General features: G+C 65.7%; 2 protein-coding genes across 2 annotated transcripts; both read left to right on the plus strand.

Moving 5' to 3' along the window:
* Window positions 1-59: 59 nt before the first annotated feature.
* Window positions 60-6,649, plus strand: LOC135292352 (symplekin-like). Its single transcript, XM_064406564.1, has 7 exons — window positions 60-151; window positions 392-493; window positions 1,232-1,419; window positions 3,674-3,850; window positions 4,606-4,683; window positions 5,454-5,678; window positions 6,435-6,649. Exons 2-7 carry the CDS (start codon window positions 475-477, stop codon window positions 6,579-6,581), a joined length of 834 nt encoding a protein of 277 aa, XP_064262634.1. The 5' UTR covers window positions 60-151; window positions 392-474; the 3' UTR covers window positions 6,582-6,649.
* An 822-nt stretch (window positions 6,650-7,471) lies between these two features.
* Window positions 7,472-13,306, plus strand: LOC135292350 (dystrophia myotonica WD repeat-containing protein-like). Its single transcript, XM_064406563.1, has 4 exons — window positions 7,472-7,828; window positions 9,347-9,532; window positions 10,939-12,087; window positions 13,207-13,306. Exons 1-4 carry the CDS (start codon window positions 7,502-7,504, stop codon window positions 13,252-13,254), a joined length of 1,710 nt encoding a protein of 569 aa, XP_064262633.1. The 5' UTR covers window positions 7,472-7,501; the 3' UTR covers window positions 13,255-13,306.
* The last annotated feature ends 196 nt before the right edge of the window (window positions 13,307-13,502 follow it).

Consider the following 13,502-nt stretch of genomic DNA (forward strand, 5'->3'; position numbering starts at 1 on the left):
TGAGTGTCCCCTGGTGTCACTGAGTGTCACTGAGTGTCCCCGGGGCCGGTTTTGGTGCAGAAAGAGGTGATCCAGGCGCTGCCCAAACTCATCAAACTCAACCCCATCGTGGTCAAGGAGGTCTTCAACCGCCTGCTGGGGACACAGCACGGTAGGGGACAGCCTGGGGACAGCTTGGGGACACTGGGGACGGCTTGGGGACAGGTGGGACGGCTTGGGGACAGGTGGGATGGGACAGGGGACAGCCTGGGGACAGGCCTGCTGGGGACACAGCACGGTAAGGGACAGGGGGGACAGCTGGGATGGGACGCAGCCCCTGTCCCTGTCACCCCGGTGTCCCTGTCCCTGTCACCCCGGTGTCCCTGTCCCTGTCACCCCGCTGTCCCCGCAGGTGACGGCGCCTCGGCCGTGTCCCCGCTGAACCCCGGGGAGCTCCTGATCGCCCTGCACAACATCGACTCCTCCAAGTGTGACATGAAATCCATCATCAAAGGTGGGCACGGGGACACCCAGGGGACACCCAGGGGGTGACAGGGACACCCAGGGGGTGGCAGGGACATGGGGGCACACAGGGTGGGGGGGGGACATGGGACCCCTGTCCATGGATTCCAGTCCTTCCCACTCCCCTCCCAGTGCCGCCCAGTCCCTCCCATTGCCCTTTCAGCCCCTCCCAGCCCCTCCCAGTCCCTCCCATTGCCCTTCCCAGTCCCTCCCAGTCCCCCCCACTCCCCTCCCACTCCCCTCCCAGTCCCTCCCAGTGCCCCCCAGCACCTCCTAGTGCCCTTTTAATGCCCCCAGCCCCTTCCATTGCTTCCCACTCCCCTCCCATTGCCCTCCCACTCCCTCCCAGTCCCTCCCATTGCCTTTTCAGCCCCTCCCACTCCCTCCCAGTCCCTCCCACGTCCCTCCCAGTTCCCTCTCAGCCCCTCCCAGTCCCTCCCATTGCCCTTTCAGCCTCTCCCAGCCCCTCCCACTCCCTCCCACTCCCTTCCCAGCCCCTCCCGGTCCCTCCCAGTGCCCCCCAGTCCCTCTCACTCCCCTCCCAGTGCTTCCCAGCCCCTCCCAGTCCCTCCCAGTCCCCTCCCAGTCCCTCCCAGTCCCTCCCATTGCCCTTTCAGCCCCTTCCAGTGCCTCCCAGTCCCCTCCCATTGCCCTCCCACTCCCTTCCCAGCCCCTCCCAGTCCCTCCCAGTGCCCCCCAGTCCCTCCCAGCATGCGCGCTGTCCCCGCAGCCACCAACCTGTGCTTCGCGGAGCGGAACGTGTACACGTCCGAGGTGCTGGCCGTGGTGATGCAGCAGCTGATGGAGCAGAGCCCGCTGCCCATGCTGCTGATGCGCACGGTCATCCAGGCCCTGACCATGTACCCGCGCCTGGGCGGCTTCGTCATGAACATCCTGTCCCGCCTCATCATGAAACAGGTCTGGGGCCCCGAAATCCCCTGAAATTACCCCAAAAATCCACTTGGAATTACCCCAAAATTCCTGTAAAATTCACCCCAAAACTGCCCCGAAATCCCCGATGCGCACGGTGATCCAGCACTGACCTTGTACACCCATCATGAACGTCCTGTCCTGGCTCATCATGGAACAGGTTTGGGGCCCCAAAATTCCAAGAAATTACCCCAGAATCCCCCTGAAATTATCCCAGAATTCCTGTAAAACTCACCCCCAAACTGGCCCCAAAATCCCGGATGCGCACGGTGATCCAGCTCTGTACACCCATCATGAACGTCCTGTCCTGGCTCATCATGGAACAGGTTTGGGACCACAAAATCCCAAAAAAATTACTCCAAAATCCACTGAAATTACCCCAGATTTCCTGAAAAAATCCCCCTGAAAGTACCCCAAAATTCACCCCAAATTCACCCCAAAACTGCCCCCGAAATCCCTGCTGCACACGGTGATCCAGCTCTGACCCTGTACCCGCGCCTGGGCGGCTTCGTCATGAACATCCTGTCCAGGTTCATCATGAAACAGGTCTGGGACCCCTAAATCCCTCAGAGTTAGCCCAAAATTCCTGCAAAAATCACCCCAAAATCCCCCTGAAATTGCCCCAAAAATCCCCAGTACACACGGTCATCCAGGCACTGACCATGTACCCGCGCCTGGGCGGCTTCGTCATGAACATCCTGTCCCGCCTCATCATGAAACAGGTCTGGCGCCCCGAAATCCCCCAGAGTTACCCCAAAATTCCTGCAAAAATCACCCCAAAAATCCCCCTGAAATTACCCCAAAAATCCCCAGTACACACGGTCATCCAGGCCCTGACCATGTACCCGCGCCTGGGTGGCTTTGTCATGAACATCCTGTCCCGCCTCATCATGAAACAGGTCTGGGGCCCCGAAATCCCAAAAAAAATCCATCAAAATTCACCCCAAATTCATGCCAAAACTGCCCCCAAAATCCCCGCTGCGCACGGTGATCCAGCTCTGACCGTGTACCCGCGCCTGGGCGGCTTCGTCATGAACATCCTGTCCAGGCTGATCATGAAACAGGTCTGGGGCCCCAAAATCCCCTGAAATTACCCCAAAAATCCCTCTGAAATGATCCCAGAATTCCTGCAAAAATCCCCCTGAAATGACCCTAAAATTCACCCCAAAATCCCCGATGCCCACGGTGATCCAGGCTCCATCATGAACATCCTGTCCAGGCTCATCATGGAACAGGTCTGGGGCCCCAAAACCCCCTGAAATTACCCGAAAAATCCCTCTGAAATCACCCCAAAATCCCTGCAAAAGTCACCCCCAGGTGTGTCAGTACCCCAAGGTGTAGGAAGGGTCCATCCCTGCTGACCCCGGGTGTGATCCAGGTGAGCCCCAGGTGTGATCCAGGTGAGTCCCAGGTGATCCAGGTGAGCCCCAGGTGACCCTCAGATGACCCAGGTGAGTCCCAGGTGACCCAGGTGTGTCTCAGGTGTGTCCTGGATGACCCCAGGTGTGTCCCCAGGTGTGTCAGTACCCCAAGGTGTAGGAAGGGTCCATCCCTGCTGATGGATGTGATCCAGGTGAGTCCCAGGTGACCCCAGGTGACCCTCAGGTGACCCAGATGTGTCTCAGGTGTGTCCCAGATGACTCCAGGTGTGTCCCAGGTGACCCAGGTGTGTCCCAGGTGTCTCAGGTGTGACCCAGGTGACCCCAGGTGTGTCTCCCCAGGTGTGGAAGTACCCTAAGGTGTGGGAGGGGTTCATCAAGTGCTGCCAGCGCACCAAGCCCCAGGGGTGTCCCGGGTGTCCCGGGGGTGTCCCACGTGTCTCAGGTGTATCCCAGGTGACCCCAGGGGTGTCTCAGGTGACCCCCAGGTGTCTCAGGTGTGACCCAGGTGTGTCTCCACAGGTGTGGAAGTACCCCAAGGTGTGGGAGGGGTTCATCAAGTGCTGCCGGCGCACCAAGCCCCAGGGGTGTCCCGGGTGACCCCCAGGTGACCCCAGGGGTGTCCCACGTGTCTCAGGTGTATCCCAGGTGACCCCAGGGGTGTCTCAGGTGACCCCCAAGGTCTCAGGTGTGTCTCAGGTGTGACCCCAGGTGTGTTTCCCCAGGTGTGGAAGTACCCCAAGGTGTGGGAGGGGTTGATCAAGTGCTGCCAGCGCACCAAGCCCCAGGGGTGTCCCAGGTGACCCCCAGGTGACCCAGGTGTGTCTCAGGTGTTTCAGGTGACCCCAGGTGTGTCTCCGCAGGTGTGGAAGTACCCCAAGGTGTGGGAGGGCTTCATCAAGTGCTGCCAGCGCACCAAGCCCCAGTCCTTCCAGGTGGTTCTGCAGCTGCCCCCGCCCCAGCTCGCCGCCGTCTTCGACAAGTGCCCGGAGCTGCGCGAGCCCCTGCTGAGCCACGTGCGCGCCCTCACCCCCCACCAGGTGACACTGGGGACAGGTGACACCCCTGGGGACAGGTGACACCACCTGGGGACAGGGGACAGCCCCTGGGACAGCCCTGGGGACAGGGGACAGGTGACATCCCCGGGTGTGGGGGGTGACAGTGCCCGGAGCTGCGCGAGCCCCTGCTGAGCCACGTGCGCGCCCTCACCCCCCACCAGGTGACACCCCTGGGGACAGGTGACACCCCTGGGGACAGGTGACATCACCTGGGGACAGGGGACAGCCCCTGGGGACAGGGGACAGGTGACATCCCTGGGTGTGGGGGTGACAAGTGCCCGGAGCTGCCCGAGCCCCTGCTGAGCCACGTGCGCGCCCTCACCCCCCACCAGGTGACACTGGGGACAGGTGACACCACCTGGGCATGGGGACATCCCTGGGGACAGGTGACATCCCTTGGGATGGGGGACATCAGCTGTGGACAGGTGACATCACCCTGGGGACAAGTGCCACCCCCAGGGATGTCACACCCCTGGGGACAGGTGGCACTCCTGGGACAGGTGGCACTCCTGGGGACAGGTGCCACCCCCAGGGATGTCACACCCCTGGGGACAGGTGGCACTCCTGGGACAGGTGGCACTCCTGGGGACAGGTGCCACCCCCAGGGATGTCACACCCCTGGGACAGGTGCCACCCCCAGGGATGTCACACCCCCTGGGGACAGGTGGCACTCCTGGGGACAGGTGCCACCCCCAGGGATGTCACACCCTGCCGTTTGTGTCCCCCCTCGGTGACAGCAAGCGCACATCCCCCTGTCCACCATGGCCATCCTGGAGGCCACCACGCGCCACGAGCCCGAGGGGACACCTGGAGAGGTGGGGACAGGGGACACGGGGACATGGGGACACCTGGAGAGGTGGGGACAGGGGACACGGGGACATGGGGACAGCTGGGGAGGGGGGGACAGGGGGACACGGGGACATGGGGACACCTGGAGAGGTGGGGACAGGGGACACGGGGACATGGGGACAGCTGGGGAGGGGGGGACAGGGACAGGGACAGGGGACAGGGACATGGGGACACCTGGAGAGGTGGGGACAGGGACAGGGGACACGGGGACAGCTGGGGAGGGGGGGACAGGGGACACGGGGACATGGGGACAGGGACATGGGGACATGGGGAGGGGGGGACAGGGGACAGGGACAGGGGACACCTGGAGAGGTGGGGACAGGGGACATGGGGACATGGGGATACCTGGGATGGGGGGGACAGGGACAGGGGACATGGGGACACCTGGAGGGGTGGGGACAGGGACAGGGGATACAGGGACACCTGGAGGGGTGGGGACATGGGGACACCTGGGGAGGGGGGGACAGAGGGACAGGGTGACCCCAGACCCATTTGGGTCACCTGCCCAGGTGGGCACAGAGGTGCCAGGTGCCCCCAGACCCATTTTGGGTCACCTGCCCAGGTGGGCACAGAGGTGCCAGGTGACCCCAGACCCATTTTGGGGACACCTGGACAGGTGGGGACAGGGACAGGGTGCCCCCAGACCCATTTGGGTCCCCTGCCCAGGTGGGCACAGAGGTGCCCCCAGGTGCCCCCGGGTGCCACTTTGGGGTGCCACCCCCCTCGCTGTCCCCAGGAGAAGCCCCCGAAGCCCCCCCGGAGCGAGGAGGACCCCAAGGCCAAGGGGGGTGCCCCGGGGGGGGGTCCCGGCGCGGGGTCCCCTCCCCCCGAGGGCCCCCCGGAGCTGGGGGGGGCGGAGCTGGAGCCCCCCTCGATCTTCATCAGCGTGGCCGAGGATGAGGAGAGCTCGGGGGGGGGAGGGGACGCGTCCCCCCCCGACGCCGCCCTGGAGCCCCCCAAGGTCAGCCCCTCCCCCACCCCGCCCCGTGCCCCGATTTGGGGGGGGAGGGGCGTTGTGACCCCCATTTTGGGGAGGGGGAGGGGCGTTGTGACCCCCATTTTGGGGAGGGGGAGGGGTGTTCCTCACCCCCATTTTTAGGTGGGGGAGGGGCATTGTGACACCCCATTTTGGGGAGGGGGAGGGGCGTTCCTCACCCCCATTTTGGGGAGGGGGAGGGGCATTTCTAACCCAGATTTTGGGGAGGGGGAGGGGCGTTTCTAACCCAGATTTTGGGGAGGGGGAGGGGCGTTTCTAACCCAGATTTTGGGGAGGGGGAGGGGCGTTTCTAACCCAGATTTGGGGGGGGGAGGGGCGTTTCTGACCCAGATTTTGGGGAGGGGGAGGGGGCGTTCCTCACCCCCATTTTTAGGTGGGGGAGGGGCATTTCTCACCCTCATTTTGGGGAGGGGGAGGGGCGTTCCTCACCCCCATTTTGGGGAGGGGGAGGGGCATTTCTCCCCCAGATTTTGGGGAGGGGGAGGGGCGTGTCTAACCCAGATTTTGGGGAGGGGGAGGGGCGTTTCTCCCCCAGATTTTGGGGAGGGGGAGGGGCGTTTCTAACCCAGATTTTGGGGAGGGGGAGGGGCGTGTCTAACCCAGTTTTTGGGGAGGGGGAGGGGCGTGTCTGACCCAGATTTTGGGGAGGGGGAGGGGCGTGTCTGACCCAGATTTTGGGGAGGGGGAGGGGCGTTTCTCACCCCCTTCTCTCCCCCCCAGGACCCCCCCGCGGGCGCGGAGCCCCCCCAGCCCGAGGCCCCCCCCGGCAGCCCCCCCTCGTCGGAGCCGCCCCCCCCCGGCACGCAGAGCCCCGAGGGGCCCCCGGGGGGGCCGGGGGGGGTCCCCGAGGGTCCCTGCCAGGGCTGAGGGGGGCGGGGCAGCCCCCCGAGACCCCCCCCCGGGCCTGGGGGTGTCAATAAAGGCCTGGGAGGAAATTTGGGGCTCCTGGATGGTTTTTGGTGGGCGTGGCCAAACGGGAATGGGGGCGTGGCCTCACTGGGTGGGGTTTCATCCCAAAGTGGGTGGGGTTTGGGGATGCAAATTAGGGGGAGGCTTTTGGGGTGGGCGTGGCTTGGGATGTGCCGGATTTTGGGGCGGGGTTTTACATGATGGGGGCGTGGTTTCTAGTTTGGGGTGGGGTTTGTGTCATTTGGGGGTGTGGTTTCCTTTTGGGGGTGTGGTTTACATCTTTTTGGGGCGTGGCTTCACCACTCAGGTATCATTCCCTTTTGGGGGCGTGGTTTTTATTTTGGGGGCGGTGTTTTACTATTTGGGGGTGGGATGGGGGTGTGGCTTTCGTGTTTGGGGGTGTGGCTTCTGCCACTTACACTTATTGGGGGCGTGTTCTCCATATTTTGGGGCGTGGTTTCCACCACTCATGGGCGTGGTCTCCTCTAGGGGCGTGGTTTCCATGTTTGGGGGCGTGGTTTCTACCACTCGGGGTGTGCCCATCCCTTATATGGCCACTCCTTTCCCTCTCAGTGGGCGTGTCCTTACCCTCCTCGCGCGTTGATTGGCCCTTCCCACCTCGGGGGCGTGGTCTCTGTGTTTTGAGGCGTGGTTTCCGCCACTCCTGGGCGTGTCCTCCATTAGGGGCGTGGCTTCTGCCACTCATGGGCGTGCCCATCCCTTATATGGCAGCTCCCTCCCCCCTCAGTGGGCGTGCCCCCGCCCTCCTCGCGCGTTGATTGGCCCTTCCCACACGTGTGGGCGTGGCCTCGCTGACTCAGCGCCGCCATGATGGCGGCGGCCGCTCCCGCCCGCTCCTGAGGCGGCTTCCGGCGGCCATGGCGGCGGCGGCGGCGGCGGGCCCGGGCCCGGCCGAGCCTCCCGCGGCCGCTCCGGAGCTCAAGAGCCGCTTCCGCACCCGCGAGGGCTCCTACCGCCTGCTGGGCCCCGCCGCCGCCGCCGCCGCCGCCGCCGGGCCCGCCCCGGCCGCGCCCGCCCCGCCGGGCCCCGGGGCGCTGCCGCCGGTGCGGCTCTCGGTGGTGCGGCTGGCCCGGAGCCGCAGCCCGCCCGGGGGAGCCGCCGAGCGCAGCCGCGTGTGCTGCAACCTCGGCCGGGAGCTGCACTTCTACGGAGGGGCCGGCAGCGCGGGACGCGGCAGCCGGAGGGTAACGGGGAATAACGGGGGGATAACGGGAAAAACCGGGGAATAACGGGAAAAACCGGGGAATAACGGGGGAATAATGAGGGAGAACCGGGGGAATGACGGGGGAGAACCGGGCGCGGAGGACAGGGAGAGAATGGGAGAGAAGAGGGGGAGAACCGGGGGAATAACGGGGATTAACGGGGGGAGTGAGGGGCAAAGGTGACCCCAGGGTTGGTGACAGTGACCCCAGGGTGGGTGACAGTGACCCAGGGTTGGTGACAGTGACCCCAGGGACAGTGACAGTGACCCCAGGGTCAGTGACAGTGACCCCAGGGTCGGTGACAGTGACCCCAGGGACAGGGACAGTGACCCCAGGGTGGGTGACAGTGACCCCAGGGTGGGTGACAGTGACCCAGGGTTGGTGACAGTGACCCCAGGGACAGTGACAGTGACCCCAGGGTCAGTGACAGTGACCCCAGGGTCGGTGACAGTGACCCCAGGGACAGTGGCAGTGACCCCAGGGTTGGTGACAGTGACCCAGGGACAGTGGCAGTGACCCCAGGGTGGGTGACAGTGACCCAGGGTTGGTGACAGTGACCCCAGGGACAGTGACAGTGACCCCAGGGTCAGTGACAGTGACCCCAGGGTCGGTGACAGTGACCCCAGGGACAGTGGCAGTGACCCCAGGGACAGTGACAGTGACCCCAGGGTTGGTGACAGTGACCCAGGGTTGGTGACAGTGACCCCAGGGACAGTGACAGTGACCCCAGGGTCGGTGACAGTGACCCCAGGGACAGTGACAGTGACCCCAGGGTTGGTGACAGTGACCCAGGGTTGGTGACAGTGACCCCAGGGTCGGTGACATTGACCCCAGGGACAGTGGCAGTGACCCCAGGGACAGGGACAGTGACCCCAGGGTTGGTGACAGTGACCCCAGGGTGGGTGACAGTGACCCCAGGGTTGGTGACAGTGACCCCAGGGACAGTGACAGTGACCCCAGGGTCGGTGACAGTGACCCCAGGGACAGTGGCAGTGACCCCAGGGTGGGTGACAGTGACCCAGGGTTGGTGACAGTGACCCCAGGGTCGGTGACAGTGACCCCAGGGACAGTGGCAGTGACCCCAGGGTGGGTGACAGTGACCCAGGGTTGGTGACAGTGACCCCAGGGACAGTGACAGTGACCCCAGGGTTGGTGACAGTGACCCCAGGGTTGGTGACAGTGACCTCAGGGACAGTGACAGTGACCCCAGGGTGGGTGACAGTGACCCCAGACCCTCCTGGCAGCCCCTTTGGTGACCCGGGGTGGGCACAGAGTCCTTAAGGAGCACCAGGGTGACATCCCCTGCCAGTGACAGTGGCAGTGCCAGTGCCACCCCATTGGTGCCAGTGCCACCGTGTTGGTGCCAGTGCCACCCTGCAGATGACAGTGCCAGGGCCATCCTGCCAGTGATGGTGCCAGTGCCACCATGCGGGTGCCGGTGCCACCGTGGCGGTGCCGGTGCCAGCGTGCCGGTGCCAGCGCGCTGTGCCGTGTCCGCAGGCGCTGGACCTGCAGCGGCCCATCGACAAGCGCGTGTACAAGGGCACGCAGCCCACGTGCCACGACTTCAACCAGTTCACGGCGGGCGCCGAGACGCTGCCGCTGCTCGTGGGCTTCTCGGCCGGCCAGGTGCAGTACCTGGACCTGGCCAAGAAGGACAGCGCCGGGCGGCTCTTCAACGAGGAGGTGAGGGGGCACCGGGGCCACCAGGAACCCTTTGGGACCTGCAGGACCTCCCCAGGGCCACCAGGACCCCCTTGGGAGCCCCCTGGGACCAGCCCGACCTCCCCAGGGCCACCAGGAACCCTTTGGGACCTGCAGGACCTCCCCAGGGCCACCAGAACCTCCCCAGGGCCACCAGAAACCCCATGGGACCACCAGGAACCCTTGGGAGCCCCCTGGGACCAGCCCGACCTCCCCAGGGCCACCAGGAACCCTTGGGAGCCCCCTGGGACCAGCCCGACCTCCCCAGGGCCACCGGGAACCCTTTGGGACCTGCAGGACCTCCCCAGGGCCACCAGAACCTCCCCAGGGCCACCAGAAACCCCATGGGACCACCAGGAACCCTTGGGATCCTCCATGAGACCAGCAGGAACCCTTGGGACCAGCCCGACCTCCCCAGGGCCACCAGGAACCCCTTTGGGAGCCCCCTGGGACCACCAGGAACCTTTGGGAGCCCCCTAGGATCAGCCGGACCTCCCCAAGGCCACCAGGAACCCCTCAAGATCCCCCATGGGTCCACCAGGAACCCCTTAGGAGCCCCATGGGACCACCAGGAACCCCTTGGGATCATCCATGAGACCACCAGGGCCACCAGGAACCCCTCAGGATCACCCATGGGACCACCAGAACCTCCCCAAGACCACCCCATCCCCCCCAAGATCCCCCATGGGACCACCAGGGCCACCAAGAACCCCTCGGGATCCCCCATGGGACCACCAGGATCCCCCAGGGCCACCAGGAACCCCTTTGGGATCATCCATGGGACCACCAGGGCCACCAGGAACCCCTCAAGACCCCCCATGGGACTACCAGGAACCCTTCAGGATCACCCATGGGACCACCAGGACCACGACAGGGCCACCAGGAACCCCTTGGGATCCCTTTTGGGACCACCAGGAACCTCCCCAAGACCACCCCAAGCCCCTCAGGATCCCCCATGGGACCACCAGGAACCCCTCGGGATCATCCATGGGACCACCAGGGCCACCAAGAACCCCTCAAGATCCCCCATGGGACCACCAGACCCTCCTCAGGACCACCAGGAACCCCTCTGGGACCCTCCATGGGACCACCAGGGCCAGCAGGAACGCCTTGGGATCCCTTTTGGGACCACCAGACCCTCCCCAGGACCACCCCAACCCCCTCAAGATCCCCCATGGGACCATCAGGAACCCCTCAGGATCCCCCATGGGACCACCAGGGCCACCAGGAACCCCTCGGGATCATCCATGGGACCACCAGACCCTGCCCAGGGCCACCAGGAACCCCCTGGGATCCCTTTTGGGACCACCAGACCCCCCCCAGCACCACCCGAACCCCCTCAGTACCCCCCCCACCACCCTTTTAACCCTTCCCGTGCCGTCCCCCAGCGCCTCATCGACAAGTCCAAGGTGACGCTGGTGAAGTGGCTGCCGGACACCGAGCGCCTGTTCCTGGCGTCGCACGCCAGCGGCCACCTGTACCTGTACGACTCGGAGCAGCCCTGCGGGGCCACCAGCCCGCAGTACACGCTGGTCACGCAGGGCGAGGGCTTCAGGGTCTTCTCCTGCAAGAGCAAGACCCCTCGGAACCCGCTGCTCAAGTGGGCCGTGGGCTCGGGGCCGCTCAACGAGTTCGCCTTCTCGCCGGACGGGCGCTCGCTGGCGTGCGTCAGCCAGGACGGCGTGCTCAGGGTCTTCCACTTCTCCTCCATGCTGCTGCAGGGCATGATGAGGAGCTACTTCGGGGGGCTGCTCTGCGTCTGCTGGAGCCCCGACGGCCGCTACGTGGTCACCGGCGGCGAGGACGACCTGGTCACCGTGTGGTCGTTCGCCGAGGGACGCGTGGTGGCCCGCGGGCACGGCCACAAGTCGTGGGTCAACGCCGTGGCTTTCGATCCCTTCACGCCTCCCCCGCCGCCGCCCCCCGACGGGCAGGGGGGCGGCGAGACCCCCGAGGAGCCCCCGAGCGTCACGTACCGCTTCGGCTCGGCCGGCCAGGACACGCAGTTCTGCCTGTGGGACCTGACCGAGGACGTGCTGGACCCCCGGCCGCCCCCTCCCCGCGCCCGCCCCGCCGCCGCCGCCGGGGACCCGCCGCCCTCCGTGCCGGGGCTGCCGCGCTCGCTGTCCCGCTCCAACAGCCTCCCGCAGCCCGGCGGGGGTCCCCAGATCTCGCCGCGGGTCCCCCCGGTGCTGAGCGTGGGGCGTTTCGCCACGCTGACCCTGCGGGACCCCCGCGGCGCCCCCGAGAAGGAGCACAAACGTTACCACAGCCTGGGCAACATCAGCCGGGGAGGGGGCAACGCCGAGAAACCCCCCCCCGGCGGCGGCCCGGGGGGCTCGCGGGGGTCTCTGGACATGGCCAAGGTGCTGGGCACGGCGCTGTGCCCGCGGCTGCACGAGGTGCCGCTGCTGGAGCCGCTGGTGTGCAAGAAAATCGCCCAGGAGAGGCTGACGGTGCTGCTGTTCCTGGAGGATTGCATCGTGACGGCCTGCCAGGAGGGGCTCATCTGCACCTGGGCACGGCCCGGGGTCTCTGTGAGTGCGGGCAGGGGTCTCCGAGGGGATTTGGGGGGTCTCCGAGGGGATTTAGAGGAAATTTGGGGTGTTTGAGGGGGGTTTGGGGTGCCAGGGGCTCCAGGTTTTTATGGTGCCAGCCTGCCAGGAGGAGCTCATCTGCACCTGGGCACGGCCCGGGGTCTCTGTGAGTGCGGGCAGGGGTCTCCAAGGGGATTTGGGATGGTTTAGGGAGGAATTGGGGTGCCAGGAGCTCCAGGTTTGTATGGTGACAGCCTGCCAGGAGGAGCTCATCTGCACCTGGGCACAGCCCGGGGTCTCTGTGAGTGCGGGGAGGGGTCTCCGAGGGGATTTGGGGTGGTTTAGAGGGGATTTGGGGGTCTGGGGTAGGGTTTGGGGGTGTCAGGAGCTCCAGGTTTGTGTTGTGACAGCCTGCCAGGAGGGGCTCATCTGCACCTGGGCACGGCCCGGGGTCTCTGTGAGTGCGGGCAGGGGTCTCCGAGGGGATTTGGTGTGGATTAGAGGGGATCTGGGTGGATTTTGGGGTCCCAGCAGCACCAGGACCATATCACGACAGGCTCTCAGGACAGGCTCGTCTGTCCCCGGGGGGGACCCGAGGCTCCCCGTGAGTCTGGGGGCGCCCCGGAGGGGATTTGGGGTGGTTTAGAGGGGATTTGGGGTGTCCCGGATGGGATTTGGGGTGTCCGGGAGGGGTTTTGGGGTGGTTTAGGGGGCATTTGGGGTGGTTTAGAGGGGATTTGGGGTGTCCGGGAGGGGATTTGGGACATCCCGGAGGGGTTTTGGGGTGGTTTAGGGGGTATTCGGGGTGTCCCGGATGGGATTTGGGGTGTCCCGGAGGGGTTTTGGGGTGGTTTAGGGGGGGATTTGGGGTGTCCGGGAGGGGATTCGGGATGTCCCGGATGGGATTTGGGGTGTCCGGGAGGGATTTTGGGGTGTCCTGGATGGGATTCGGGCTGTCCGGGTTGAGTTTTTGGGGGACAAACAGCGGATTTTGGGGACGGGGCGGAGCCTTGGGGGGGGAATCCCCGGGGTGTCCCCGCGGTGACGTCACAGGGAGTGGCGTGTGTCCCCTCCCCCGGTGACACCGCTGTCCCCTCCCTCCCTCCTTCCCCCCCGCAGGGGCTGTCCTCGCAGAACGGCGGCTCCCCGAGTGGCACCGTGGTGTAGCTGTCACCTGTGTCACCCGCCGTGTCACCCGCCGTGTCACCCGCCGTGTCACCCGCCGGGACACACCCGTGTCACCTCCCGTGTCGCTCGTGTCACCCGCCGGGACACACCTGTGTCACCTGCCGTGTCACCTGCCGTGTCACCCGCCGGGGTCCCCCGTGTCACCCGCAGTGCCACCCCCGTACTACTGAGCCCCCCCGGCGCTGTCCCCGCGGTGTCACCGCTGTCCCCTGTCCCCAGGGTGGCAC

The sequence above is a fragment of the Passer domesticus genome, unplaced genomic scaffold (assembly GCF_036417665.1).
Source record: "Passer domesticus isolate bPasDom1 unplaced genomic scaffold, bPasDom1.hap1 HAP1_SCAFFOLD_304, whole genome shotgun sequence".
Taxonomy (NCBI): Eukaryota; Metazoa; Chordata; class Aves; order Passeriformes; family Passeridae; genus Passer; species Passer domesticus.

Excerpts from the sequence above, each read along its gene's own strand:
- LOC135292352 (XM_064406564.1), top strand. Across the intron at positions 1,420-3,673 it reads CCCGCCTCATCATGAAACAG|GTGTGGAAGTACCCCAAGGT; the intron begins GTCTGGGGCCCC and ends GTGTCTCCGCAG. Across the intron at positions 3,851-4,605 it reads GCGCCCTCACCCCCCACCAG|CAAGCGCACATCCCCCTGTC; the intron begins GTGACACTGGGG and ends CCTCGGTGACAG.
- LOC135292350 (XM_064406563.1), top strand. The coding sequence starts at position 7,502 with ATGGCGGCGGCGGCGGCGGCGGGCCCGGGCCCGGCCGAGCCTCCCGCG. Across the intron at positions 9,533-10,938 it reads GGCGGCTCTTCAACGAGGAG|CGCCTCATCGACAAGTCCAA; the intron begins GTGAGGGGGCAC and ends GCCGTCCCCCAG. Across the intron at positions 12,088-13,206 it reads GGGCACGGCCCGGGGTCTCT|GGGCTGTCCTCGCAGAACGG; the intron begins GTGAGTGCGGGC and ends TCCCCCCCGCAG.